Raw genomic sequence first — 25,342 nt, 5'->3', positions numbered from 1 at the left:
TCAGTATCTTTCATATATAAAGAGTTCACACAAACTAATAAGAAACAATCGAAACCATTAAAACAAAAATGCAAAGGACATGAACAGACACACAAGAAGAAATACAGATAACCAGTAAACATGTGAAATAGTACAGTTTGTTTTCACTAACAACCAAGAAAGGCAAATTAAGACACCCAGACACTGTTAGTCTACATATATGACTAGCAAGTGTGTTCTGCAGAGATGACCGCAGCCTGGCAGGGCTGAGGCAAGAGGCATCTGGGTGTCCTTGCTACAGAAAGGTGGTGACCTCCATTAGCACCATGAGACAGGCAACCCCTTCAATTGTTAAGAAATACAGAACTCATGGCCGGGGTGTGTGTGTGTGTTGGGGGGTGGGGTGCGGCAGGGAGTTCCAATCTAGAAAAGCCCGGGAATTCTCACAACGAATCACCAGTAAACACAGCGCCTATCCCATGGCACGGCTCCCTCTGACTTATCTCCACTTATCAAGTTTGAGGATCAAAATGAAAACACAAAGAGGCTCAGTTTGGTATCAAAGTCTTACTGGCTCCCAGACCCCTTGGGTGAAAGTTCCTGCCAAAGGTGAAAGGTCAGCTTTCAGAAGCGAGTCACCAGGACTTAGAACAACGTTAACCAAGCAGCCTTTGTCTGGGCAATAATTAACTTTCTGTCCCCTGTGGACACATCCCCCACTGGCACACACAAGGAACCCTGTCTGAACTGCTGGGTGGGCGTGCCAGTTGCAGTGTTCAAATTCAGGGACCTGCTAAGATCTGAGGGTGGCCATCACTGTTCCCAGGAGGCAGGATTTGGCGAAAGCTTCCGAGAAGTGTGGTCACCGAGGACCCAGGAGAAAGATCCATTAGCATCTGGGACCCGCCTTCGCCAGAAATGAAGCCAGGCCTGGGGGAGGGGCTTCCCTGGGGACACGCAGGGGCCCACTGCTCGCCGGTCGCCACCAGGGAAATTCTGCCCCTGCTGCTCTGAGAAGAAGGCCTGCCCTGGGGCTCGCCAGCCACGAGGCCACTGCACAGTTTGGCAAAAACAACCAGCACGATGAATGCTGGTGCGTGGCCTGAAGCCTCTGGTCCAGCCGGGGTGATGTGCAGACGGCCCCCAGACAGGCGCACTCTCAGCGCTCCATTGCTGTTCTGAAATTCTTTCACTGTGCGTGGTCTGTTTGACAGGAGAATAAAGCCCCTGCTCACTGATGGGGTGGGGAGGGGCCCGGAGTCCAGGGTCACCACGGGGCACCACGCACCCATGTGGACAGGCATATGCACACACAGGGTGGAGGCCTGGACGTGGCAGATGCGGGCATCCCGTGAAGGCAGTGGTCTCAGAGCAGCAGGGAGTGAACGCCCAGAGGGAGCAGGGTGGGCCGAGGGTCCTGATGGCTGTGCAACCCGGGCTTTGCCTGTCCCTGGAGCTGCCTTAGCAGCAGACAGCAGTGGCCATCATCCATCCCCAGCTTCCCGCCCCTGCCCCTCAAGCAGGCCATCATAGTTACCTGGAACTTTTCAGGGTCTGCTCCACCGGCCTGGGCCACGAAGAGGCGGGCGTCCGGCTCCAGCTGCAGGTCGTGCAGCGAGTGCGCCAGGGGCTGGCCCTGGACCTCCTCACAGTCCACGAAGAGCCTGGCGTACGCGCCATCCACGCTGAGCGCCAGGCGCGTCCAGCGACCATCCAGCGCAGGCAGCTCGAAGCTGGCGGCTGTGCGCGTGTCGGTGGCTCCGGGCTCCGTGTACAGCAGTTGCAGGTGCTGCCGCCCCCCACGCGCCGCCGTCAGCTTCACGCCCACCGAGACCACCGCCTGCGCAGGGTCTGTGACTGCAAAGAGCACGCCCGCACGCGCCGAGGCCGGCCGCACACGCACCAGCAGCGAGAAGTCCTGGAAGAACGCGCTGGGCAGGAGGCTCCGGGCCGCCTGGCCTCCACCGCTGCCGTCCTCGCCAAACTCATAGGCGGGCCCCACAGCGGGGTCGTGCACCACGGCCACCTGCCAGGGCGGGGGCTCACCGAGCAGCTGCTGGAGCCCCACCTCCACGACCTCGCCGTCTGCGGAGAGAAAGACAGCAGTGAGGCTGCGCCCACTGGGGAAACCAAGGCCCGGGCCATCTCACGCCTGCCCCCACCACCGCCCCAGAGGGGACAGACAGCCACCTGTTCCTTCAGGCACCACGCCCACCCCCACGGGCTCGCTCCTCCAAGTGGAGCGCAGAGACCCTCCAAAACCAGCCTGGCTCGAGAGGCAGGGGCGTGGCCTGCTGTAGACCCCGCCTCCCTAAAGTTAGCACGAGGAGCTCCATCCAGCCTGCACTCCCAACCCCTGCTCAGACTCCACACTGGGACTTGGTCCCCGCCGCTGCTCCCACACTTGAGTCACATGGCATACCTGACGTACAAAAGAGAGAGATTCGCACAGGGCTGCCCTGAGCTGAGGGCACACTAGGAACAGCCTGGAAACAGTTACACTCCCAGGAAGGGAGAGGATAAGAGGGCTGCATTTCCTGGGGGCCCCTCTGAGGCTTGTGGTGCCCCTGTCTGCCCACACGTGGGGCAGCAAACCCCACCCAAGCCTCCCAGCACTGTGGGTTTTACCGGGTGGTGGCTGTTCGCAGGGCTGGCGCTCACTGCCCTGAGTTCCTGCTGGGTGCCACGACCACCACCCGGCCTGGACAGGGCTATGTGATCGGGGAAGGGAGGGCAGCTTTCTCCCTCCCGCACTGCCCACTCTCCCGCCCTACACCTCTCTCAAACTCTCCGTGCGCTCACATCCCTCCCCCTCCTCGGGGGCTCGGTTTCACAGGCACACGTTCTCCAGCGATACCCGACTGTACGGAGCCCCCTCGGTGGCATGGGCCCGGGCTGGGACACAGCCCTGGTGCCTGGACCTGCCCGAACAGGGCTGCTTCCCAGGTGGGCAGGTGCCATCAGCAGCCTGGACTGGCAACCTCTGGGACCAGGGGCATCAAGGCTGGGGGAAAGCAGGGCCTACCTCTCTGTCCAGGGGCTGTGGTGGCTGCCTGGCACAGGATGGTAAACACCAGCTCTGGAAGAGGCCCGCTCACCAGTGACTTCCCTGGACATTGCCAGGCAGAAGGGCAAGGAGCCTCCAGGCCTTTCCTCTCAAGGCCCTCCCCCCAACAACCTGGGTGGGCTCTGCCCCCAAAATGCGGTACACAGAGAAGCTCTTCTGGGAGGCAGCTGCTGGCGTGTGGGTGTCCTAACTAAGCTGAGTATGCACACGGCTGTGTATGCAGGTGACACTGTGGCCCTGTCAGTGTCTCCGTGTGTGGTAGGGCCTGGTGTCCGGCCCCAGAGTGCAGGGTCAGGCTGACCCGGACTCCCTGGAGCAGAGGGAACAAATGCTGGACCCCAACTTCCAAAGAAGCTGTGTCGCTCAAAGAGTCCCCAGAGAACAAACTATGAGAAGAGAAGAGACCAGCAAGGTCTGGTCTCGAGGATGAGGGTTTGGGGTACCTGCCAGACTAGCCCCACCAGGACAGCAGTGTCTTGTCTCCGAGCAGCCCTGACTTCCTGCATTGTGGGCTCCCCTTCAGCCTCACTCTACCCCTTGCAGGTGAGATCCTTACGCAGATGAAAAGCGGGGAACCGCCAGGGCAGACAGCAGCACCCGCAGAACAATGGCTTGCCTCAGCACCTGCCGGGGTGGATGGACCCTCACGGGGGCAGGGGCCTTCACAAAGACCCTGGGCTCCGCGAAGCCAGCTATCACCTTCTGCTCACAGACGGGCACGACTGTCCACCCAAATGGTGTGGCTGTACAGTCCCTTTGCATCAGACGTGCCCGGGACCCCAGTGTCCACTCAGGGAGATGCCTTAAGATTAAGGAACAAGGGCCTTCAGCAGCCTGAGTGCCAGTAGCCCTGGTGCCCCATCTCAGCTGTCCCGGAAGTTAAGCGTGGATGTGCCCCAGCTGCACACTTCCTCCTGGGCAGCTAGAACTTTTCCAGATTGATTAAGGATGCTGAGACACAGCAGCCCTGGGCCCCTGGCTGGAAGACAGCCCCAGAGACCCCAGAGATGCATGAGCAGCTCCTTCCCAAAGTTCTCCTATTTCATCTCTGTGCAATTCTCCATGGTTCCCATTGGGAGTAATCTTCAGAATGCCACAGCCCTGAGATCACTGCTCCAGTCTCCAGTTACAGGCATCTTGAGCAGGGGTGGGAGCGGGGGGGTGGTTGTAGCCACACCTCCATGCAGATCTGGCAGCTGCTGGGCTGGAGGCGCTGGCCCGAGGCGCTGGCCCGAGGCGCTGGCCCAGCTGTCTCCGGGTGGAAACCAGCACCTCTCCAGCTAGCGAGCGCCTAAGCCGGGCTCTGGGAGCTCCAGTAGCGCCCTCCTGGGAACACAGTGGGTGGCACCTAGGCAAGCTGGGGCCCTCCGGACAGCCACACCTGCCTCAGATCAAGGAATCAGGGGACTTGCTTAGTTGAAGACAGTCTCCCTTCCAGCAAACAGACCAGCCAGGGCCCAGCGGGGTTTAGCCCAGGTACATAAGGTTGGCTCAACATAGCTATGACAAACCTAGACAGTGTATTAAAAAGTAGAGATATCACTTTGCTAACAAAAGGCTGCTTAGTCAAAGATATGGTCTTTCCAGTATTCATGTTTGGATATGAGAGCTGGATCATAAGGGAGACTGAGCAGCAAATAAACGGTGCTTTCAAATTGTGCTGGAGAAGACTCCCGAGAGTCCCCTGGACAGCAAGGAGATCAAACCGGTCAATCCTAAAGGAAATCGACGCTGAATATTCATTGGAAGGACTGGTGCTGAAGCTGAAGCTCCGATATGTTGGCTACCAGATATGAAGAGCTGACCCATTGGAAAGACCCTGATGCTGGGAAAGACTGAGGGCAAAAGGAGAAGGGGTGACAGAGGATGAGGAGGTTGGATGGCATCCCTGACTCAATGGACATGGGTTTGAGCAAACTTCAGGAGATGGTGAAGGACAGGGAAGCCTGCAGTTCATGAGATCGCAAAGAGTCGGACACGATTTGGTGACTGAACAACATTTGAAATCAATTAATGGAAACCATCACATCAGTAAGTTAAAGAAGAGGAAATCACGTGGTCATATCATAGATGCAGAAAAAGTATTTCATAAAATCCTACACCTATTATGATAAAAAAAACCTTCAATCTGGAACTAGGAATAAAGGTGAACTTCCTCAACTTGATAAATATTTTTTAAAAAGCCTCAGCTAACACCATACTTACTGGTGAGAAATTTTAAGCTTTTTCACTAAAATCAGGTACAAGGTAAGGATGCCCCCTCACCACTCTCTTTCACATCATAGATAATGCCATAAGACAAGAAAAGGCAATAAAAGCACATAGGTTGGGGGGGAAGAAATAAAGCTGTCAATCTGCAGATGACATGAAAATCAAACAGCAGAAAATCCAAAATAATTATTCAAAAAATACTCCTGGAGCTACCGATTAGAGCAAGTTTGTAGGATATAACATTAATGTACAAAAGTCAATCATTTTCCTATATACCATCAATGAACAAGTAGAATTTGATATTAAACATGATACCATTTACATTAGCACCTCCAAGATGAAATATTTATATTTATGCTACACATAAGTATGACAAATACATGCACAAGATCTACGTGAGGAAAACTACAAAACTCTGACAAAAGAAATCAAAGCAGAACTAAACAAATGCAGAGATAGTCCATGTTCATGGATAGGAAGATTCAATATTGTCAAGATATCAATTCTTCCCAACTTGACCTATAGATTCAATACAATCCCAATAAAAATCACAGCAAGTTATTTTGGGGCTTTCAACAAACCAACTTGGAGTTTATACAGAGAGGAAAAGACTAACTCAATACTTGCAGGAGACCAAAATTGGAGAAGTGGCACTGTCTGGTTTGAGACTTACTATAAGCCAACCTCTCTCTCCTTCCCTCTCTCTTTCCTCTCCTTAACCTGTCCTGTCCTTCCCTGTTTTTCTAGTTCCCTGGTCCTGGACGCAGGAATCTGGTTGAAGGGCCCTCAGCTTGAGCTGAGGATTGGAGACTGATCACCTCCTCTTGGCAGAGAACTCGAATTCTGGTTCTGGTCTGGTCTGATTTCTGGCAGGGCCGAGTTCCAGTCCTCCCTTCTCTGGAGGCCCAGGGAAAAGTCCCATAACGCCTGGGCATCTGTAGGTGGCAGGAGACGTCTGTAAGGCCACCCCTTTCTCCCCTCCCCTCCCGCCTCCTCCCCCTTCTTCTTTCAACCTGGCTTCCTTTCCTCCCTTGAAATCTTTGATGTTAGTACTTGGATTCTTCTATTTAAGGGCTTCCCTAGTGGTACAGAGGTTAAAGCATCTGCCTGCAATGTGGGACACCTGGGTTCGATCCCTGGGACGGGAAGATCCCCTGGAGAAGGAAATGGCAACCCACTCCAGTATTCTTGCCTGGAGAGTCCCATGGATGGAGGAGCTTGGTGGGCTACAGTCCACGGGTCGCAAAGAGTCGGACACGACTGAGTGACTTCACTTTCACTATAGGCCATGGCAAAAACAAGACCGGGAGCAGACTGTGGCTCAGATCATGAACTCCTTATTGCCAAATTCAGACTTAAATTGAAGAAAGTGGGGAAAACCGCTAGACCATTCAGGTATGGCCTAAATCAAATCCCTGTACAGTAGAAGTAAGAAATAGATTTAAGGGCCTAGATCTGATAGATAAAGTGCCTGATGAACTATGGACAGAGGTTCTTGACATTGTACAGGAGACAGGAATCAAGACCATCCCCAAGAAACAGAAATGCAAAACAGCAAAATCACTGTCTGGGGAGGCCTTACAAATAGCTGTGAAAAGAAGAGAAGCAAAAAGCAAAGGAGAAAAGGAAAGATATTCCCATTTGAATGCAGAGTTCCAAAGAATAGCAAGCAGAGATAAGAAAGCCTTCCTCAGCAATCAGTGAAAAGAAATAGAGGGAAACAATAGAATGGGAAAGACTAGAGATCTCTTCAAGAAAATTAGAGATACCAAGGGAACATTTCATGCAAAGATGGGCTTGATAAAGGATAGAAATGGTATGGACCTAACAGAAGCAGAGGATATTAAGAAGAGGTGGCAAGAATACACAGAAGAACTGTACAAAAAAGATCTTCACGACCCAGATAATCACAATGGTGTGATCACTCACACTCACCTAGAGTCAGACATCCTGGAATGTGAAGTCAAGTGGGCCTTAGGAAGCATCACTACGAACAAAGCTAGTGGAGGTGATGGAATTCCAGTTGAGTTATTTCAAATCCTAAAAGATGATGCTGTGAAAGTGCTGCACTCAATATGTCAGCAAATTTGGAAAACTCAGAAGTGGCCTCAGGACTGGAAAAGTTCAGTTTTCATACCAATCCCAAAGAAAGGCAATGCCAAAGAATGCTCAAACTACTGCACAATTGCACTCATCTCACATGCTAGTAAAGTAATGCTCAAAATTCTCCAAGCCAGGCTTCAGTAATGTGTGAACCATGAACTTTCAGATATTCAAGCTGGTTTTCGAAAAGGCAGAGGAACCAGAGATCAAACTGTCAACATCTGTTGGATTATCGAAAAAGCAAGACAGTTCCAGAAAAACATCTATTTCTGCTTTATTGAGTATGCCAAAGCCTTTGACTGTGTGGATCACAATAAACTGTGGAAAATCCTGAAAGAGATGGGAATACCAGACCACCTGACCTGCTTCTTGAGAAACCTGTGTGCAGGTCAGGAAGCAACAGTTACAACTGGACATGGAACAAAAGACTGGTTCCATATAAGAAAAGGAGTACGTCAAGGCTGCATATTGTCACCCTGCTTATTTAACTTATATGCAGAGTACATCACGAGAAATGCTGGGCTGGATGAAGCACAAGCTGGAATCAAGATTGCCGGGAGAAATATCAATCACCTCAGATATGCAGATGACACCACTCTTATGGCAGAAAGTGAAGAGGAACTAAAAAGCCTCTTGATGAAAGTGAAAGAGGAGAGTGAAAAATTTGGCTTAAAGCTCAACGTTCAGAAAACGAAGATCATGGCATCCGGTCCCATCACTTCATGGGAAATAGACAGGGAAACAGTGGAAACAGTGGCTGATTTTATTTTTTGGGTTCCAAAATGCCTGCAGCTGGTGACTGCAGCCATGAAATTAAAAGACACTTACTACTTGGAAGGAAAGTTATGACCAACCTAGGCAGCATATTAAAAAGCAGAGACATTACTTTGCCAACAAAGGTCCATCTAGTCAAGGCTATGGTTTTTCCAGTGGTCGTGTATGGATGTGAGAGTTGGAGTGTGAAGAAAGCTGAGCGCCGAAGAACTGATGTTTTTGAAGTGTGGTGTTGGAGAAGACTCTTGAGAGTCCCTTGGACTGCAAGGAGATCCAACCAGTCCTTCCTAAAGGAGATCAGTCCTGGGTGTTCATTGGAAGAAATGATGTTGAAGCTGAAACTCCAATACTTTGGCCACCTGATGCGAAGAGTTGACTTACTGGAAAAGGCCCTGATGCTGGGAGGGATTGGGGGCAGGAGGAGAAGGGGACGACAGAGGATGAGATGGTTGGCTGGCATCACCAACTCAATGGACATGAGTCTGGGTGAACTCTGGGAGTTGGTGATGGACAGGGAGGCCTGGCGTACTGTGGTTCATGGGGTCGCAAAGAGTCGGACACGACTGAGCGACTGAAGTGAACTGATAGAGCTATGGGAATGAAGACAGTGTGGTCTTGGCAAAAAAAGGGACAAGTAGATCAATGAGACAGAATAGAGAGCCCAGAACGAGACCCACATAAATACAGCCAACCTTGAACTTAAAAATCAAACAGAGTATAAGGGGGAAAAGATAGTCTTTTCAACAAATGGTGCTGTAACATCTGGATATCACATGAAGAAAAAAAAAAGAATCTAGACACAGACCCTACACCCTTCACAAAAATTAACTCACAATGGATCACAGATCTAAATGTAAAGTGCAAAACTATAAGACTCCCAGAAGATAATAGGAGAGAAATGCTTAATGATCGTGCTTTTGGCAATGACTTTTTAGATACAACACAAACACAATTTATGAAAGAACTGACAAGCTGGACTTACTAAAAATGAAAAACATCTGTTCTCCAAAAGACACCATTAGAAGAATGAGCAGAGAAGCCAGACTGGGAGAAAAAAAAACAAAACTACAAAACAGGCATCACACGGACTCTTATCCAAAATATACAAAGAATACTTAAATCTCAACGAGAACATGAACAGCTTGACTGAGAAATGCACAAAAGATCTAAACAGACACCTCACCAAAGAAGAGGTATGGACGGCAGATTGAAAAGCTGCTCCACATCAGCTGTCATCAGGAAAATGCAAATTGAAACAAGAGAATTCCCTGGCAGTTCAGCAGTTATGAATCCTCACTTTCACTGCTGGGTGTACGGGTTCAATCCCTGGTCAGGGAACTAATATCCCACAAGTCACATGGCACAGCCAAAAATTAAAATAAAAACAAAATAAAACAACAATGAGCAGTCACTACACATCTACCAGAATGGCCAAAATCTGGAATGGCCACAACGCCGAATGCTGGTGAGGATGTGGAACGAAAGGGATTCTCATTACTGCTGGGGGAGGTGGGGTGCGTGCAGAATGGTGCAGCCACTTGGGAAGACAGTTTGGTAGGTTCTTAAGAAACTAAACATGCAGGAAACAGCAATCATGCTTCTGGGTATTTACCCAAAGGAGCTGAAACCTGTATCTACACTAAAACCAGCACATGGATGTTTCTAGAAACTTTACTCATAACTGGGGGCTTCCTGGATGGCTCATCGGGTAAAGAACCCACCTGCAATGCAGTAGACCCAAGAGATGTGGGTTCTATCCCTGGGTGGGGAAGATCCCCTGGAGGAGGAAATGGCAACCCACTCCAGTATTCTTGCCTGGAGAATCCCATGGACAGAGGAGCCTGGGGTCACAAAGAGTCCATGGGGTCACAAAGAGTCGGACATGACTTAGTGACTAAACAATAATAACAAGTCATAACTGACAAAACCTGGAAGGAACCAAGAAGCCCTTCAGTAGACGAATAAATAAACTGCAGTCCATCCCTACAATGGAACATCATTCAGCTAAAAAGAAGCTATAAAGTCAAGAAAGACGTGGAGGAATCTTGAATGCATAATGATTAAGAAAGAAGGCAATCTGAAAAGGCTACAGACTGTATGATTCCAACTATATGACTCTCTGGAAAAGGCACAACTATGAAGGCAGTCAAAAGATGAATGCCTTCCAGGAGTTGGTGGGGCTGGCGGTGAACGGGTGGAGCACAGATGATTTGTAGGGCAGTGAAGATGTTGTCCAGCACTCAGTGTTTGGACTCTGGTGATTATGACAGCTCAATGCAGGCTCAAAGTGAGGGTGCTGACAGCCGGGGGCGGGGGGCAGGCGGCGCACGGGAACTGTGTGCCCCCCTCTCAAGTTTGCTGTGAACCCAAAACTGCTCTGAAAAACATGGTCAAAACATCAGGCAAAGGATAACAAGAAAAGTAAGCAAATATTGCAACACCACATCAGATAAAACAGAATTCTAGATCAAAGCCACTAAGTGGGACAAAGGGGACGGTTATTTTGACAGCCCACCGAGACGTGATAAGCCTCATCCCGCCCTGTGCACACAGCAAAAAGGGGAGAGAGTCCTCATTCACAATGCAGCTCCTGGGGGCTCTCTCCCCGCCCACTGTCCCATGAGACGGGACGCGACCACCGCGGTAAGACAACTTGATCATGTGTCTAAAGAAAGGCCATCCTGTCCCTTCCTTGCACACGGCAGCGATCACCGAGTCAAGAAGGCTGTGGGGGTAGGGGTCCTCACCCAGCAGCACAGAGAAAACACATGGAGGATGGGCATCTCAGGGACACGCCGGGCTGGGAGTCCTCCTGAGAGGATGGAGACCCACTTCCCCGTGGCATGCCAACAGGTTCGTCACACTCGAATCTGCACACACGTGCACCACGGCCTTGGTGTCGCACAGTCCCTGGCTGTGGTGACATGCAGCCCGTGGCCCTGGAGCTCAGGGAGGTGGTCAGGAGGGAGCCCTGTGCCTGGCCCCTGTGCCATAGGGGTTCCCCTACTGGCCTTGGGGAACATTTCTAGTGATCTGGTAGAGAAAATGTCGACGGCATCCAAGCAGCCCTTCGAAAAAGGCTCTGCATTCCACGTGGGGTGTCACCCAGCACCCAAAGCCAGGCCACACGGGGGCTTTCAGGCAGCATGCGAGTCATTAACACAGACGTGCACGTGTGAGAAACGAAGGAATGGGGAGGATGAGAGGGGCTCTCCACCCCGCCCTCCAGTGGCATGGGGGGACGTCCCAGACTGCAAGAAGAGGGAACTTTCAGAGACACAGAACGTGGTCCCACGTCCACAAAGTAAGAGTCTCACATACGTGTGAGCACGCACACACGCACAAACATGCTAACGGAGCCAAGTAACGGGCTCCAGGACGTCGGTCCCGCAGCATCTGGAGCCCGAGGCTCTGCAGGTGTGACAGCTGTTCCAGCCCTCAGGATGAAGGCCCCATCCAACCCCACCACGCCCTGAGCAGGGAGCTCTGCCAGCCAGGAGGGAACCCGAGCAGCCTGGGAAGGGCTGGCCGACTCCACAGGCTTGACGATGGAGGGAGGGCGGTGAGAGGAATGCAGGCGCCTCCAGAAGCTGAAGAGGCAGAGGCCGAGCCTTCCCTGAGCCCGGGAGGAACGCAGCCCCCCACCCCTTGTTTTTGGCCCCAGGAGACTGATTTCAGACTTCTGACTCCAAAGGTTACACATCTATGCTCACTGGAGCCCCCGAGTCTGTGGTCATCTGTCCCCGCGGCCCTAGGACACACACACAACATCTGTGAGAATCCAGACATTCCATCCGCAGGGCGCTGAGTCCAGCCCTCTCCTGTGAGGCCTGGATCTTGATGAGCGTGCTCACAACCAGCCTACGATGAACATCTAATGCAGAGGAGAAGCAGCCCAGGATGAGACAAGCGCGGCGGCCCCAGAGGCTGAGGCAGGTGTGGGCGGCCTGGGGTCAGTGTGTGTGGTTTGCAGGAGGAAGGGCCGCTCTGAGCTCTGGCCACTCTGCACGCTCCTTCCTCCAGGCTGAGCCCGCTCATCTGCAAAACCTGCCCCTTCCAGGCAGGGCCCTGGCCCCATCCCTCTGACCCTAGCTCGGTCCTCACTCACTCACAGGGGGACAGCCCCCTCGCTGGCCCACCTGGCAGGGACCCAGAAGGAGCTGGGATGGACATGTCCCACTCTCCCTATGTGGGGCCTCACTCGCTTTATTCTGAGGGTCTCCTCAGAATAAATAATATTTATATTTATTATATTTATATATATTATTTATATATTTATATAAATATATTTATATAAAATATATATTTATATATAATATTGATATATTTATTATATTTATAATATATAATAATAATATAATAAATAATAACGGTGTGCTGCCTTCACAGAGAGGGGTGGGGACCGGGACACTCCCAGCCTGACTCTGATGGGCCAGGCTACCTGGCGGGGAGCGGGCGCAGCTCAGGGCCCAGCCTGACCATGCATACAGATGGAGCTGGTGGGGCCTTGACGGCTGCAGCCACTCGCCTCCCTTACCGGCCATATGGCCCTGAGGCCCAGCACAGGGGGCCGTCTCTGCTGGGAGGTGGGGGGAAGGACAGACGGGGGTGCCGGTGCCATGGAGGCGGGGGTGGAGCCCTGCAGGGAGTCTGCTGGGGCCTGGGGAGGCAGCACCTGGCACCTGTGGCTTGGCCACCCCCCAGAGATACCCTGCGCACGCCCCAGCCCACCCTGCAGGCCAACACGCCAGCAGCCTGAGGGACTCACTCAGTCAGAGACAGTCTCATCCCAGGGCCCCTTCCCCAGCACACCGGGCAGAGGGACCGTCCAGCCCGGTGCAGGGACTGGAGTGGGCGGGTAGTTGCCACCAAAAGGCCAGGGGAGGAGAATGCTCCAGCCCTGGGCCCATGGGTCCCTGGAGTGACGGACATCCGAGTGCAGCAGAGCATCTCCCAGGCTTCTACTCGGAACATGGCCTCCCTCCCAGGCGGAGGCCCTGCAATGTGAGCAGATGTCCAGCGGGAAGTCCCTTCTGGCCACTCCTCAGGCCAGCTGTGGTCAAGGAAATTCCACACCCCACGCAGCCTGGCCGGGGCCTTGCCCATACGAGGCCCATTCCCCATCTGGCCCCAGCCCCAGGCCCGCTACAGCTGATCCCTGACCCGAAGGGGACTGGGGCCCTGCCCAAGGCCCAGCAGAAGGATGTGTGTGTGTGTGTGTTCAGGGCCCTGGAGGGCACGCCGGGCCCCACCCTCACCCCCCACATTATGCAGCAGGAAGAGGAGGTGGGCTTTTGGGTGGGACTGGGGTCCTCCTGGAAGCACAGCTCCCTGCAGGGCTGCCCGGGCCCTGTGGGCTTGGCAGGGACAGGGCAGAGAGGGCCCTGCGGATGTTCCGAGCAGTGACTGTGGGGGGAGGGGACACGTGGCTCACTGCAGACAATCGCCCCTGCAGGGCAAGGTCAACGCCCTCTGTGCTGACATACCTAGGCACAGCCCTGCTCTGCTCTCAGCCCTGCTCACAGGGGCTGCCGCAGGCCCTGGACTCTGCACACACCTCAGATGCCCTCCTGGGGCAGAGCCTGCCCAGGCTGCTCCTAGGATGCCCTTCTGGCCACCCTGCTCACACACAGTTCAGCCATCACCCCTTGAGCAGTGTCCCGTCCGTCTGTCTGCAGAAGCCACGGCCGCTCCCCTCTCTCCCTTGGTTTTCTCCTTCCTTGGGGTGGACTCTGCCTGCCGTGAGCACTTGTTCCTGCCCTGCCCTGGCTTGGGCACCTCCTCGCTGCATCCCAGACCTGGCCAGCGAATCACCCACACACGTTCCCCAGGAGCCCAGCAGGTGACACTCCCTCTCAGGGTCCAGGGCAGCCACCCCTCCTCGCACTGGGCCAGCTCCAAAGCCCAATGACTCTGCAGACCAATGAGCAGGTCGAGGCTGTTCCCCACAACACCACAGGGTTGGGGGGGCAGGACACACACAGCGGGGCAAGGACGGGACAGGCCAGCAGTGCAAATCGGCTCTGCTCGAGGGCCCAGTGCACCATGGACACAGAGGGAGCTGGGGGGCCTAGCAGCTGTGGTGGCCCGTCCACCCACTACTGGCCACATGGTGCTGGGGGTGCAGTCTCGGGAGCACATGGCCCCCAGGAGGGAGTGACCCTCCCGCTGCCCAGGAATGGAGAGGCTGTGGAGCTCACAGGCCGGCTGGCGGGGCCCCTGTGAGCTCCTCAGACTCACTGACCACTGGGTTGTCAAGACTTCTGGACTTTCAGAGCAGCAAGCCCCCCCCCCCCCCGCCGTGGGCCCCTCAGTCATGTAGGCTGGGACACAGAAAGGACCTGAGATGCTGCGGCCCAGTGACCGGGAGCAGCGACCAGAATTCAGTGGTCTGTCTCTGTCTATGCCTCCGTTTCCCCTCTCTGACACACACGTGACACGTGATCCCGGAGCCAGGGGAGACGCTGTCACATACAGACCTCTGGCCTCAGCCTGCCTCTCAGCCTCCCCAGACCTCTGCCTCCTCCTGGAAAGGAGGCCCCATCCGGCCTCCCGAGGGCATGACATCAGGGCCAGCGGGGCCCCCGAGCCAGGCTCACGCAGCCCTGGCCGAGCTCTCCTGGCTGGACCGATGGGAAAGCCGGTGGCGGGTGGGCCATTACCTGCCGGTGGCCCTATGAACACGCAGTGCCCGTCCTCGCGGGCTGGGAGGGAGGCGCAGGGGAGTGGCAGCCCGCGCCCGTCCAGGCGGCTCCAGCATGCGTCCTCCAGGGCCTCGCAGAACTGGCGACAAGGTGGCGGGCCGGGCGGCAGGCCGGGCCCGCAGGGGGGTGCCAGCAGCAGGCAGAAGAACCAGGCCAGGAAGCGGTGGCAGTGGGTCTGGAGCAGCGCCCCCCAGGCCGGGACCTCAGCCTGCACCTCCTCCCGACTTGCGTGGCGGAGATAGTTGGGCCACCAGGAGCGCCTGATGCCCAGGTTGCCGCAGAGAGCCAGGGAGGGCGGCAGGGGCAGGCAGCGGCCAGCGGTGGTGGGGACAGGCTGCCCAGTGGCAGCCAGCTCAGCAGCCCTGAGCAGTGTAGACTTGTTAGCAAGACCGGGCCCCGCAGAATCAGCCACGTGGGGAGCCCAAGCACCACTGTCCACAGTTAGAGCTGAGACTGCGACATGAGACGGCTTGGCAGGGGGGTCAGAGGAGAGAGCCCAGAGGGCAGTGTGTCTGCCCAGGGAACCCGTCACCAGGGGAGGTAGAGGCGGCGTGGGCCTGCGGTCGTCAGCGTGCTGCTGGCCAGGACGGGCTGCTGCGAGCAAGAGTCCTTCACCGTCCAGCTGCAGGGGCCGCCCGAGGGGCAGCTGGCTTCCCCAGGGAGGCGCCCGGGCCGGCACAGAGGAAAGAGAAAATCTACCTGGGGTCGGCGGTACCAAGGACTCCCTGAACCAGGGTCTGCCAGGGGAGGGTGGCGGCTGGGTGGGCACTGGTAGGGCGCCGGCCTCGGTCATCTGGGTGTCTGGAGAGCTCAGGGCCTTGGTGCTCGGCTGGAGGGTGGTCCCGCTGTCCTGGGGGGTGCTGGAGGGTCCAGGGGTGGAGAGGGTGTCCGTGGTGTCCATTGGGGGCGGCGTCTCTGCCCTGGTGGAGCCCTCGGCGGGGGCAGTAGAAAGGGGGTCTGTGGGAGTCGCGGGGGCCAGCATCCCTGCCCTGGCAGAGCTCTCGGCAGGGGTGGTGTCCTGAGCGTCGTCCCACAGCTGGACGAAGCTCCGGATGCCCTGCGCCACGTTCAGGATCTTGGCTCCAACACCGGCGATGTTTTCCTCCTTCAGGTCCGGACTCGAGCTGGAGGCTGTGGGGCCAGCGGGGGTCTGGCCCTGCCCCGCCTCTGGCCTCCCCAGAGGGTCTGTGGGGCTAGCAGGGACTTTCCACCAATCAGTGGAAGCATCCCGGGGGGCCACGTGCGTGGTGGTTTCCTCCGTGGGCCACACAGGTGAGCTGTCAGGGGTCTTGGAGGCTGGTGCGGCTGTGGGCCAGGCACTGTTCCCGGACCATAGCCAGGACAGCAGTTGAGCCTGGGCGGCCGAGAGGCAGCAGGCAAGCAGCAGGAGGCTGTGGTGGCCGCAGCGGCTGCTAGGGTCGGGAGCCATGGGGCTGTGTGCTCCGCGGAGCAGCGGGCCGCCTCTGCTGTCAGGAGGTGGGGCCAGCCTGCTCCGCCTCCTGCTCCCCCCTATCCCCGGCCAGCAGCCAGCGCCAGCGCCCCATTCATGCATCTGGGCAGCTCCTCCTTCCACCTTTCTACTTCAAGAGGGAAAACAGGCAAATCTCCACGCAAGGCGACAGGTCCCCCCCAAGAACGCCTCACACTTCCTAGAAGCAGTAAAGACCTCCCCCGCCAGAGGCTAAAGGGCAGTGGCAGGGCGGCCAGAGGAGTTCCCAGCTCCCTCGGCTGGGACCCGGGGCCCTGGGCCCCTCCAGCCTGCCATTCGAGTCCCTGCTCGGGTGTGTGGGAGTTGGGTGGGCTCCAGGCCAGCACCTTAGTCCCCTTGAGGGTAGAGGGGGCTCCTGCATGCTCTGAGGCTCAAAGGACCCTGCTGCTCGCCCTGCAGCCTGCAGAGCCCAGAACTGAGAAAGCACAGGGCACAGGCCCTCAAGGGCATCTGCCCTAGGTAGGGCTAGGAATCTCAGGAGACTGGAGTGCAGCCCCCAGTCCCCCGTGCCCACTGCCCCCTGCACTTGGAGCCACTTTGACTGGGAAAAGCCTGGAAGCCTGGCCTTGGGCCACAGCTCTGGAGCAAAGCTGGAGCTTAGAAACCACTGGGCTCTCTCTGAGTCCTTCCTCCTGCTGCAACTGCTGAAATGGTCAGCGTCCGGCCCCTGGGGCCTGCTCAGAGTCGCCTGCTCCCTAACCCACCTGGCTCTGTCCCCCAGGGACACCTGGCTTCCCTCACTCCATCCTGCCAGAGATCACAGCCTCTTTTTCACTTTCACTCTTAAAACCTGCTCAGTCACATCAGCCCTCTGTCTCCATGGACTAGAACCAAACTCTCCAGCGACTCTGCCGGTGTTTGAGTTCTCATTGAGTATTTCACTCAGACCTGGGAGTTTTTGATCAGTTCTTGAGAACTGCCCCAACGGGACAGCGCAGCAGTTGGGAATCTACATGAAAGCAAAGGAAGATTATGGACTTGATGAGACCAAAGTCTCCAGACAAACGGAGATCCTCCCCACTGCTCCCACTCCTCGGAGCTCAGCCTGAGAGCAGGGAGGAGGGCTGGGTGAGTATGCCCTGTCTGCAGGCTCTGGGTACCAGCTTCCTCTAGACATCGCTCAGTGCCCCTTCTGGTGGTGTCCCACACTGGGGACTGCTAGGAGGCCAGAAGCCAGGCCGGCCTGCAGCTGGACTCCACCCACCCAGTCCCCACTCCTTCCTTCGTGAAACCTCAAACCTGCCTGCTCACTTGTGTCCAACTCTTTGTGACCCTATGGGCCATAACCCACCAGGCTCCTCTGTCCACGGGATTCTCCAGGCAAGAATACTGGAGTGAGTTGCCATTTCCTTCTCCAGGGGATCTTCCCAACCCAGGCAGATTCTTTACCACTGAGCCACCAAGAAAGCCCTCAGATGACACAATTCCTTCTCCAGGACACTGAGGAATGTGTCCTCCCAGAGCTCACTCTGGGGTGTGGAGAGAAGGCCCCGGTGCCAGAGCAGCCTTGCCTGGGACTCACGGCTGGTGTGGGTGTCTGACTTGGAGGACGCTGCCCCCTCCCTGCCCAGCACCTGCCCTTGGTGCTGCCCCTTCAGGCCCCGCCAGGAGGGGCTCCAGGCGGCAGCAGGAGGACAGGTGGGGGGGGGGGTTCCACCAACAAGAGGGCCCCAGGGCAGGACCAGCTCCAAGCTCTGTCCCATCCTGACCACCTGATGGGCGGTCTGTAAAGCAGTGTCCACAATCACCAGGCCGGGGCCCAGCTCCCGCCTTCATCCTGGGCCTGCACACAGCGTGGCCAGCAGTGCTCACGGTAAGGAATCCTCGGCCAGCTGACCAGGGCCTGGGAGATGGGAGCCCAAGTGGAATCCGGGTGGTCTATACACGCCTGCACATGCCCAATACTCACTTCGGCAAACACAGGTGCTCCCTCCTGCAGGCTCACGTCATCACACACAATCTCACACCGCCCCCCACATACAGGTGCACGCACACACCACGCTCCACGCTAGACCCCATGTGTGCCCTGCACGCCTGGCACGCCAGCTGCCCCTCTGCCCAAGTTCCCCGAGATCCCTGTCCACTCCAGGCTGTGGCTGGGCCCAGATCAGAACAAGGATGCTGTTGAAAAACGCTGTCCAGGGAGTTGGGCAGCCTGGGGTCAAAATCATAGTTCAGGACCGCAGAACATGGGTCTCCTCTGGAAAAGGGCGGGGGAGCACCATTCCATGGAAGGCAACATCTGGGTCCCCCCATCCATCCCAGAATTCTCAGAAACGCCCAGAGAACGTTCTTGCTGTTCGCTGCCACTAATGGGATTTTATGCCTGAAAGTCTCTGGAAAATCTAGGGACAGAAATTTCAAAGGTCCTTCCCCTTCTCCAGGCACATCCTGGAGGGAGACCCTGGGCCCAGTTGAGGGAGAGCCCCTGCGCTGTCAGCGTGGGGTTGCCCTGCTCCCCCTGGTCCCCGGCCTCAGCTGCTCCCCGGGGCCCCTCAGCAGCCCCGGGCCCGCACGCACTCGTTCACCTCACCCTGCTTGGGAGAGCCAGAGCCGGGAGAACCGTGCTGCTGTGGCCCCCTGCACTGAGCGCCCACACCATCCCCGGGAGACACCCACACCATCCCCGGGAGACACCCCCACCCTCCCCCCAGACCCCACTCTTCCTGCCCACCTTCTGGAGGCCAAGCTCACCTCCCAGCACTCTGAGAACATCACACGTCCACCTCCTCTGAGAACACCAGCACGGCTCTGCCCCGGGCCTCGGCTCCCATCGGGAAGCAACCTGCCGAGGTGCTGGTCTGAGACACCCCTCCCCCCGTCACACACCTGTACACACGTTCACGTGCACAGACTCACACGCACATGCACACATGCACATGGGCACAGCAGCATTCAGAAAGCATGCGGTATAGAACAGGCTCCCTGCTGGCTGTGGCTGCCACAGGCCTGCCTGGGCCAGCCCATCGGGACACACAGGGTCTGAGCCTCAGGACCCTGCGGAGGGTCCTGTAGGCGCTGGTTCCTCCGGAGTCTGTGCTCAACGTGGAGGCCAGATAATCTTCACTGAGCTGCCCATGGGGACGGAGGAGGGGAAACGGGTTTTGAGGGAAACCACTGGAAATGGCTGAAACACAAATACCTTTGAGTCAGGGCCCATGTTTCTGAGCCCCCAGGTTAGGAATGACTGGGATCCGGGAATTCCTGGTGAGCTAGGAATTCACTGGGTCCGGGACCAGAAGCCAACAACAGCACGGTTCCTGCTGGGTCTCCTTCTGCAAGCTCTCACACACCCCTCAAGGCCTCGCGCCCCATGCTTACTGCCCTGCAGCTCCAGACAGGGCTGCCCTGCCTCAGTGATGACGCCCCCTCCTCGATGGTGTGGTAGCTTCTGTTCTTTATTAACCTGGTGTCCTCCTCTATTCAGATCCCACGCTGCCACTACTTAAGTCAAGTTCTCCTGCATGGGTTGGTTCCCCCCTCACCGCCCGCCCCGCCTGCAGAACTATCTCTGGTGACCTCTGACCCTTGGAGGACATAGAGTTTCTGTCTGAGGTTTCTTGGACACTATCAAATACAACAAGGTATTTTAATTTATAGAAGAGAATTCTCGACCCAGTGGAGATAGGAAGGCGGTGTTGGGAATAACAAGGCGGCTTTCTCTCTCGAAGATTCTGGGAAATCTTGGGAATCTTGCAGGTGTCAGGTGACCCCTAGCAAAGCTTCAAGTGGATTCCCTTCTCTCCTCATGCCAGGAACACCCCACCCCCACCAGGACACCCCACACTCCCAGCTGAAAGGCCTTCCTTGCTCCTCTGCCCATGCACAAACCAAGCGAACACTTCTACCCTGTTGATGCCCCAAAGGGCTCACCAAGTGCATGGGGCCCGTGTGTCTATAGGTGTGTGTCTGCGTGTCTCTGACGGGTGTCTTAGTACATCTCTGTATATGCAAGTGCATGTCTGTGGACCCACATGTGTGCACGTGTCTCAGGTCCAGGTGCACTGCGTCCACTCCCCTGTGCACACGACTGTCTCGGGTTTCCAATGCCAGGGAGGTCCCCTGGCCAGCAGGGAAGTCCCACCAAGTCGGGGTTTGCTAGCCACCCCTGGGGTCTGTGCAACCCAGGGACGGGCATTCCGACTTCCATGTGACAGGGGCTGAGCTCATCCTTCTGCTTGCACCTTCTCTTGGGAATGACACCCAAATGACGCCCAAATCCAAAACCATCTGAGTCGCTCCCTCACTGGCCCGCCTGGGGCCTCCCTGAGGGCACCTGGGCACCGTTCTTATGGGACAGGTCTCTCTGGTTCAGGATCACTCCCCCTCCAAGCACCAGGGGGGCTGAGGGGCCGGCCACCCGCTAGAAGAGGACCCAGCACCCAGAACTTCCGAAAAGTTCTGCCTCACACCCCTGCCTCGCCCATCGCCCCGCCCCGTCTCCTACATCACCACGCCCACTGCCACGCCTCTCATCTCGCCCCGCCTCCTGGCCTGCCCCGCCTCGCTCTACGGTTCACCAGGGTTTGTTCTGTCTTGTTGGCCAGACTGGCTTGGATTCCTGAATAATGTGATCTTTCATTTTCATTTTTAAAAAAGCACAAACACCCACATGTGAGCAGAACTAATCTGAGGAACAAAGAGATGAGCGTGTCCAGGACTGAGGTCCAGGGCCACAAGCTCAGAGGAGGGCCTTGTCTGCCTGGCTCTTGGGGGCACTGCCGCTGGGGCCTCAGACATCCTGGGCCCCGGGCGGGGTCTCCCCTGAGGCCCTCCAAGTGGTCTGCCTGGGGCCACCCACACCTGCCCAAAGGCCCCCAAGCCAGCACATCCTGCAGGGACCCCCCTCCTCAGGTCATCTGGGGTTCTCTCTCTTGCCCCTAAGGACCAGACACTAGAGATTGTTCAATATGCGTGGGCCTGCGGGAGCTGGCCAGCCCTGGCAGGTGTCTCCAGGCCTCCGAGGAGAGGGCTTGAGAAACAACTGTTCCAGCGCCCACTGCTGGGGCACAGGCCCCAGGGCAGCAGTGCGTCCAGCGAAGACCCGTGCATGGTTGACATGCTGTCTCCAGCTCTTCCAAAATGGAGCACGACCCCTCCTCTCTCTGTGTCCAACTAGTTTGTAGTGTCCGGAGTGTCCAGACGTCCTGCCCCAGCCCTGTGTTTCACAGTGACCCTTTCGACCCACAAGGATAAAGGCCCTGTTGCTGGGCGGGATGGTGGCAGGCTCTATGCAGACCACTGGCAGGGCCCCTGCCCCAGCCTTTCCTCATGGCCACTGTCCACCCTCAGGTTGCCGGGAATATTGAGTGGCCAGGATTGGGAGGCCAGGCAGCCGGGGCTACAGGTCAAGGCCCGTGGGTACCTCCCCTCCCTGTAGGTGTCGGTCACCTGAGGACCCACCTGGCCACACGGCCAGTGAGAGCTGAGCACACAGACCCAAGGACCAAGGGTGGCAGGCACGTTGCAACACTCTGTAATTTTTAACTGCCAGGCGGTACGGCCCTGCCCCCTCTGTCCTCAGGCATCATTTAACCTACTTCTTCCCCCAAGGGCTGTGACCCAAGGCTGGGCCAAGCAGGGGTGGGCGAGGGGCCACCTAGTGGGAAGGAGAGCCCCAGCCTCAATTCCAGACTCCTCTGTGGGTGACATTGAGCCTTGGGAACCCTCTGGCCCCTAGATCCACACCAAGCATCGCCCCGCACTCAGAGGAGTGGGCCTCTCCCACAAACCCACCACTGGCCTGAGGGTGACAAGAAACACTGGGGCCCCTCCGGCCCCCACAGAGCCAGTTCTTGGAGAGGTGAGCATGGCAGGTGGAAACCCCCTGCTGGAGGGGCTATCAAGGGAGGTGAAAGGTGGTCACAGAGCAGAGAGTCTCAAAACATGGACACATCTCAGGGAACAGGCACCTTCCCAAAGGGACCACCCAACAACCACCAAACACCGACGCCCTCCCAGCTCCCAGCTCCCGGCTCCTGGTAGAAGGCCACGTGGAGGACACGCTCATGCCTGTACAGGGCACACCCCGAAGCCGGAATCTAAACATGAGGAAGCAGCTGGACAACTCAGACAGGGTGTCACAGGACAGTGGCCAGACTTTCCAGAAACATCCGTGTCAGGAAAGCGAGGTGGGAGGGACCATCCAGGGTGAGAGAGTGAGGAGCCACGGCCACCAAGGGCCACGCGGCGCCTCGATGTGCCCAGGCCCCCGAGCAGAGACAGGAGCCAGCTTCATAAAGGATGTCACTGGGACCTGGAGGGCCCTGTGAGTACGGCCTGCTCGTCAGAGAACAGGCGGACAGGTGTGATGCCCCCGCTGCAGGAGACACACTCGGGAAGGCCAGGCAACAGGTTGGGATGTGGCGCTCACAGCAACGAAAGGAGCATGTGCACCTGCACGGGGATGTGAGTGTGGACACACACGTGGACGCGTGTGAGTGGTGTGTGTGGCCCTGCAAGACACATGGACAGGCCTGGGGAAGAAGGGGAACCATGGTGAAGGGCGCACGTGAGCAGACTCCGCACAGTCCTTCTGATTTTTCTGCAGGTTTGCAACGTTCCCACAAGAGAAGTTCACAGGGAGAGCAGAGCTCACCTCCTGTGTCCACCTGGAGCACTCTCTCCACTGCCTGTCTCTGGAAATGCAGCTGGCTCAGCAGAGGGGGGTCAGACCTGCTTTCCAGGCACATCCCACCCCTGTGGCCACACGTGGGAGTTACCCTGCCAAGCCTTCAAACCCCTCTAGCAGGTTGCCTACCAGCTGGAAGCAGTTCTCAGCTTCCCTGAGCACCCAGCAGGCGATACCACCACCAATTTCCCTTAATTGACATCATTTATGTTCAGTTTCCAGGTAACCCTAGTGGTAAGAGAATCTACCTGCAATCCAGGAGACATGGGTTCAATCCCTGGGTTGGAAGATGCCCTGGAGGAGGAAACGGCAGCCCACTCCAGTATTCTTACCCTTACAATCCCATGGACAGAGGAGCCTGGTGGCTTCAGTCCATGGGGTCACACAGAGTCGGATAGGACTTAGTACATTCACTTCAGTCAAAAGGAGGAACAATGAAGTGTCCCCAACTGCCGATGGTCACACTGGCGGTCCATCCACACAGCGGAGTGTGGTTCAGTCATGAAAAGAAGGAGGGCCTGACACGCACCGCAACACAGATGATGCTTGAACACACGACATCCAGTGAAAAGCCACACACAAAGGTCACATAAAGACTCCACTTACATGAAATAGAGTAGGGAAATCTATAGACCCTGATGCTGAGAAAGATTGAGGGCAGAAGAAGGGGATGACAGAGGATGAGATGGTTGGATGGCATCCCTGACTCGATGGACATGAGTTTGAGCAAACTCCGGGAGATGGTGAAGAACAGGCAAGCCTGGTGTGCTGCAGTCCATGGGGTTGCAAAGAGTCGGACACGATTTAGAGACTAAACAACCACATAGAAAGTAAACCAGTAGATTAGTGGTTGATTAGGGCTGGGGTGACAGCTAAAAGGTTTCTTTTTTTTTTTTTTACTGAAATATAGTTGATGTGCGATATTCTGTAAGTTCCAGGCGTACAATATAGTGATTCACAACTCTGAAAGGTTAGGCTTCATTCGTGGTTATTATAAACCCTATGTTGCTTATTTTATACCTAATAGCGCGTAACTTAACCCCAGCCCCTATCTGGCCCTTTCCCTCTCCCCACTGGTGGCCACTGGCTTGTTCTCTGAATCTTCCCTCTCCCCACTGGTGACCACTGGCTTGTTCTCTGAATCTGTGATCCTGCTGCTTTTCCGTCATTTTCATTGGCTGCATCTTTTAGATTCCACATATATGTGCTATGCTTCCCTCGCAGCTCAGACGGTAAAGAATATGCCTGTTACGCAGGACACCAGGGTTCAGTCCCTGGGCTGGGAAGATCTCCTGGAGAAGGGCATGGCAAGCCACTCCAGTATTCTTGCCTGGAGAATCTTATGGACAGAGGAGCCTGGCGGGCTACAGTCCAGGGGGTCACAAACAGTCGGACACGACCAACACTTTCACTATACGTGGTAATCGCACGATACAATGGTATTTTAGTGGTATAAGTCTTTTTCTGTCTGATGTATTTCACTCGGCATAATGCCCTCCAAGTCTATCCATGATGTTGTAAGTGGCAAAATCAAGGCTTGTTTTTGAAAAGATAGAAATGTTCTGAAATTACGAACATCTTTGAACTAAAACCTTCTGAATCATACCCTTTAAGTCAGTGAATTTATGGCATGTGAATTATGGCTCAGCAGAGCTGTTTAAAAAAAGAGTGAAGGGAGCCTGTCACAGTTGTCAAACCACACAACCCTGACACTATTTAATTTGCATTTATTTGATGGTTCCTGAGATTGATGTTTTGAATACAGTCAATGAAAATATTTCTCTCCTTTATAAATTCCTGTGCACTTTTACTTATTTTTAAGAGAGTATTTAATCTTAAAAAAACAAAACAAAACAAAACAAAAACCAGGGATACAGTCAATGGTTGTCTTTGCTACTAATGATGTTTTTCAAGCTTACCACAAGCCTCTTTCACAAAACCCAGGTTCCTACTTTTAATGAGTTCCATCTGTGCCTGGGGGGGCCTCTCTGGGCCTGGGTGCCTGGCAGGTCCACAGAGCTGCCAGTTCTTAGTTCCGCCAGCTCAAGGCTGAAATTCACGCCTGTGCTTCGCTCTGCACAAGGCACGTCGACCAACATCACAGCCATCCTGCATCTCGTCAGGAGCCCTGGGAAGGGGGTGGGCAGGCCCCAGAGGGGACAGGGGACAAGGACTCTCCGGCTCGGGGCCCAATGTGTACCCATGTCCCTGTGCCCCCGTGCTCCACCTCAGGGGACACTGTCCTTCATTCAACAAACACTCCTTGAGCTCCTCCTATGGGCCCAACCTGCTCTGGGCGCTGGAGACGTGTCAGCCTCGGGCAGGAAGAATCAACCACCGAGAGGACACAAACCAACTGGACAGCAAGGGGTGCACGGGGTGAG

At 55.8% G+C, this 25,342-nt stretch overlaps 1 protein-coding gene across 9 annotated transcripts in view; it reads right to left on the bottom strand.

Moving 5' to 3' along the window:
• COL18A1 (collagen type XVIII alpha 1 chain) overlaps positions 1–25,342 on the bottom strand; it is a 92,062-nt gene that overhangs the window by 36,189 nt on the left and 30,531 nt on the right. For 3 of the 9 annotated variants that reach the window (XM_069566674.1, XM_069566681.1, XM_069566689.1), the window contains exons 1-2: positions 15,538–16,304; positions 1,517–2,064 (exon numbers count right to left, since the gene is read on the bottom strand). In XM_069566674.1, the coding sequence (XP_069422775.1) occupies positions 1,517–2,064; positions 15,538–16,267 (1,278 nt within the window). In that variant the 5' untranslated portion in view covers positions 16,268–16,304. Of the gene's footprint in view, positions 1–1,516; positions 2,065–14,796; positions 16,388–25,342 lie in introns of those variants that run through there. The other 6 variants (XM_069566700.1, XM_069566695.1, XM_069566701.1 and 3 more) reach the window with 3 other exon arrangements.

Source organism: Ovis canadensis, chromosome 1, assembly GCF_042477335.2.
Source record: "Ovis canadensis isolate MfBH-ARS-UI-01 breed Bighorn chromosome 1, ARS-UI_OviCan_v2, whole genome shotgun sequence".
NCBI lineage: Eukaryota > Metazoa > Chordata > Mammalia > Artiodactyla > Bovidae > Ovis > Ovis canadensis.
Note: the sequence above shows the minus strand (reverse complement) of the source record. Positions and strands in the feature narration are given on the sequence as shown.